General features: G+C 41.8%; 1 protein-coding gene across 1 annotated transcript; it reads right to left on the bottom strand.

Moving 5' to 3' along the window:
* Window positions 1-1,771: 1,771 nt before the first annotated feature.
* Window positions 1,772-4,389, bottom strand: LOC113654870 (piggyBac transposable element-derived protein 4-like). The gene is made up of 3 exons (XM_027165132.2): window positions 4,050-4,389; window positions 2,488-3,792; window positions 1,772-2,383 (listed from the first exon to the last, which is right to left on the bottom strand). Exons 1-3 carry the CDS (start codon window positions 4,142-4,144, stop codon window positions 1,939-1,941), a joined length of 1,845 nt encoding a protein of 614 aa, XP_027020933.2. The 5' UTR covers window positions 4,145-4,389; the 3' UTR covers window positions 1,772-1,938.
* Window positions 4,390-4,659: the final 270 nt, after the last annotated feature.

Raw genomic sequence — 4,659 nt, forward strand, 5'->3', positions numbered from 1 at the left:
TCCAAGCCTTATATTTTAGTCTTTAGATTACTGTCTATGTGGAGTTTTACTCGGAGTCTGGCATAGGTGAGCTAATTTAAGCTAGAAGGCTATATTTGGCCATATTTGTCTTTATGAAACAAGTACCAACAGCAAAAACTCGAGGAGCCCTGGAACAGAACCGTGTGGGACACCATCCTTTACTATGGAGAACATTTGGATGTTTTCCATCGTTATGCTTTGGATTAACATAGTCAATAACTTATTGAATAAAAATAAGCCAATGGATCATATAAATGTTAGAAATAGTCTATTTTTGTGGATGTCCTCAAAAAAGTTTACATTTACTTGCCAGAAGCAGGACCGTGTTAATATAGGATCAGCTTTCCAGCGCTGGAGAGAACTGAATGTCTTCCGAGTGAAACGGGGCTAAACCTTTCACGGTACAACACACAGTACTATAAAAACACATTTGTATTACCACAGTAATACAAATTTGGTGATTTCAGATGTCAACATTGGCTTTCAGACATCGTGCACCCCACCTTTAAATGTTTGTTAATGACAGAACAATTTGCAAAATACTGAACAGGTATGGCTTTCATGGAAGGGTGGTCGTGAAAAAGCTTTTCTCTTTAAATCTGAATATGGCAGCATTACTTAGGCTTGCAAAACATCATCTGAACAAACCATCAAACCAAGTGGAGATATTTGGTCATTATTCAATCCAATCACAGCATACCAACTGTCAGGCATGTTGATGGAGGTCTGAGGTGTTTGGCCTCCTCTACAACTACAGGACCTGGGAAACTCATTGAGAGAAATATGAAATCCACATTATACCAGAATAGTGTCGAAACCAATGAGGCCATACAAGCAAAATTATAAGCAGGTCCTAAAACGGGTCATGTAACCCACCATGCAACACTGATCCCAAGCACAGCAGTAAGTCACATCTGAATGACTAAAGAAGAAAAAAAAATCAAGGTGTCAAAGTGTAGTGGATTTCACCCAGCAGCACAAATGACACACCGACTCCAAACTCTTTGGTGAATCACATTTACATTTACATTTACGGCATTTAGCAGACACCCTTATCCAGAGTGACTTACAACTGCAGTTTAATAAACAAAAGGCACGGGATCACACACACACACACACACACACACACGCTCTCACCAACAGTCTGTCTGACTCTCTTTAGTCACACATAGAACTCAGAGACTCCTGAATAAAGTCCATCTGATAGTCTCTTTGGTCTCTTATTACATTTCTTACACAAATATACATAAACAAAAATTCTGAATGGAGACAAAAAAATGGAGGGTTTTTATTTCCGTCAGTCATTCATCTGTAAACTGACTAAAATGCACTGCTGTAAACACATCTAATGGGATAAAGACAAACTCAAGGTCATAGCCACATGTCTTAGCTTACTACAGAAAAAAAGTTTGAAGTCAAAAGACTCAAAAATGGATTTTATATTAATGTATTTTCTACAGATATGTCTGTGCGTTTTTGTTTTGTGCCATTTGGAGACTCCAAAAGGAACTTCAGTTACCAAGACTGCATGCTGAGTTTCAAAGGCTTATAACTTTTGTATCCCTTTGCCTAGAAACATAATCTTGGTATCTGATGAAAGCTAACACTTTGAGGTGTCGGACACTCTTATGTATTTGGATTAGATGTCAGTCAATTAGGCACAACATTACATTAGCATAACCACACAAAACCCATATTTTCTTCCATTCCACCTGAAAGATTTTGATGAAAAAAAAGGACAAACAAAGCGCACTGTCAAAGTTTTTTATATAGAAATATTAGAAAAGTGAATAACTAAACTATGCAAAATACAAACACACATGAATGAAGCAAAAACTATTTACATGAGCGAAGAGCCTGAGAAAATGACAAAACAGAACTGCAAAATACAAACACACAAGAAGGATAAAAAACTATTTACATACTATATATACAATTCACGGTGTGCCATTCATTGTAACAGTCCCTGTTATGCGTGAAGCACAGGCACACATCACAGGAGGAGCATTTCACAGTGGTCTTCTGGTGGCAGTGGACACACCTCCTCCGACCTCTGGCGCTATCCTGTGAAAAATGTACAGGATTGTGTAAGGCACTTTTGGGAGCAGAAGGGGGTGGCAGTGGAGGGGCTGTGGTAGTAGACCCAACCGCTATCAGTTCCATCACCAGAGTCTCACGAAAGGTCTTGTGTGACATCAACTTCTCCTTCCTTGCATTGGCCAGCTCCTTGTACAGGATAAAGGCGTTGACAATGGCGATGTCGATGAAGTGGAACAGGAAAGACCGGTACCACTTCTTGGTCTTGTGCAGGACGGAGTAGTAGCCAATCAGGGCATCGGACAGGTCCACACCACCCATGTTCCTGAGTAGTAAAGGAACATAGCCATTACATTACACTGATATTGATGCATTGACATGATATCAAAATTCAATTCAGAATGATCAAACTATGAAAACACTACATACCTGTTGTAATCCTTGATGGCTGGTGGAATGGTGACATCCTGTACAGACCACTTCCCATCTGCCCCCTTCATCCTTCTCTGGACTGTATCTTCTCCATGTGCTGCATGGATTGTGGAACAGATTAGCACATCTCTGGTGTCCCTCCAATTAACAAACACCACGGGCCCTTCGCGGATCCAGCGAATGGTGCCCCGGGGAGCCCGCTTCTCAATCCCGCCTGGCCTGTCTTTGAGGTACCCAATATGGTGTCCTCGAATGGTACCACAGGCCCAGATCTTCTTTGCCAGCAGGTCACGAAAGAGATCCGGGCTTGTGTAAAAGTTATCCACAAATAACTTGTACCCGGTACCAAGCAACTTCGTATCCATGAGCCGCATTACGGTGTCATAACCGATCCCCTTGACAATTTGTGATCCCCTGCCTTCGTAGATGAAGAAGTCCCAGGTGTAACCATTGGCGGAATCTGCCAGCACAAACAGCTTATAACCCCACTTCACAGGCTTGTTCTTCATGTATTGGCGGAGTCCAGTGCGGGCTTTGGATGCGACCATCCTCTCGTCAATTGCAACACACTGGTGGGGTTGGTAATACGCCATGCACACCTGCCTAACCTCATGGTACATTGGCTTAATTTTAAAAAGCCTGTCGTACCCAGCGGTGCCTTTTTTTAAGTTGTTGGCAGCATCGTCATCAGGGTCACTGAGGTGGATGGCACGTGAGATGGCTTTGAACCTGCGCCCTGATATCACTCTCAATGGAAAAGAAAAGGAGTATAGCTCAGACCTTCTCCAATAGTCATTGATGCACGGTGTCTTGACTATTCCCATATAGATAATCATCGCCAAGTAACACATCATCTCTGGCAAGGTGATCCTCTGAAAGGTGTCTGGGTGGTCAGTTTCTCCAAACTTGTTGGAATTGTTCACAATGACTTGGAGTATATTATCGGTCATAAACAACTTAAATAACTCTAGTATGGTGTATTTTACACCACCCATGAGCTGGACACCAGGTGTGCGTGCTGGGTTGAAGGTTGGCTGTTTAGGAGTGATGTCCTCCACATCAGTGCCTTGCCATGCACCTTCAGGTCCAGAACTCTGCTTTGGAGTGCCTCTCTCTCTGGCTCTCCCTCTGGCTCTCCCTCTGCCTCTCCCTCCGGGTCTCCCTCTGGCTCTCCCCCTCCCCTGTCTTGCACGCTTTGTGGAGGTAGAGGGTTGGGGTTCCAGCTCCTCCTCAACAGTCACTGGAGTCCTCGTGGACCTCTTTGCCTCTGACTGCCAATCTGAGTCAGATGACTCCGGCTCTCTGAAACACAGAAATGCAATGATTAGCTTCTCACACACCTCATACACACACACACACACTAACATCCCCTAACACCCAGAATAAACTCACTGCAATACCAGGCAGGTGTTGTTATTTACACAGCACCCTTCTCAAAATACAAAGTTTCTGTATTGACCATAGTCACAGTTCCCTTACACACACACACACACAGATATATATATATATATACACACACACACAAAATAATAAATACCTGACATAATAGATGTACTCACAGCTCTAGATCAGGATCCTCCTCAGATTCAGAGTCCAGAGATACTTCGCTTTCCGAAGAGGACGCAAAATCGTCGTCGGATCTTTCGGCCAACATTGCAGCTGCCTCCTCCAAAGTTTCCAAAACTTCACAAAACTATGTAAAAGTTGTCCAAAAACCTCACCAAAGTCGCTCTCTGAAATAATGCCCACTCGAAAAAAAAGTGTGTGTGTAAGTGCACAGGTATCAGGTTTTAATCCCTGTCCTCCATTAACACAGTGACTGCAAACTCAAAATCTGGGTCTCAGTTGGCTAAATATACACAATATATAATAATAATAATAATAATATTATTATAATATTATTTATAAAAATATAAATAATGATAATAATATAAATAAAAATTACACACACTCAATTAAAGTCAAATAAACAACATAACATTTCTACAGACAGACTCAATGCACCAAAATTTTGTATTCAAAACTCATATTAAAAGGAAAAACTCGCACTCTAAATTACCGTGCGGGCGGCAACAATAAACAAACAGATTAACGCAGTTCGTTTCTAAAACGTGATAAATGCATCCGACTTCGCATAGAGAATATATGCACTCAATCCATCTCTTTAAC

Source organism: Tachysurus fulvidraco, chromosome 10, assembly GCF_022655615.1.
Source record: "Tachysurus fulvidraco isolate hzauxx_2018 chromosome 10, HZAU_PFXX_2.0, whole genome shotgun sequence".
NCBI classification, from domain to species: Eukaryota; Metazoa; Chordata; class Actinopteri; order Siluriformes; family Bagridae; genus Tachysurus; species Tachysurus fulvidraco.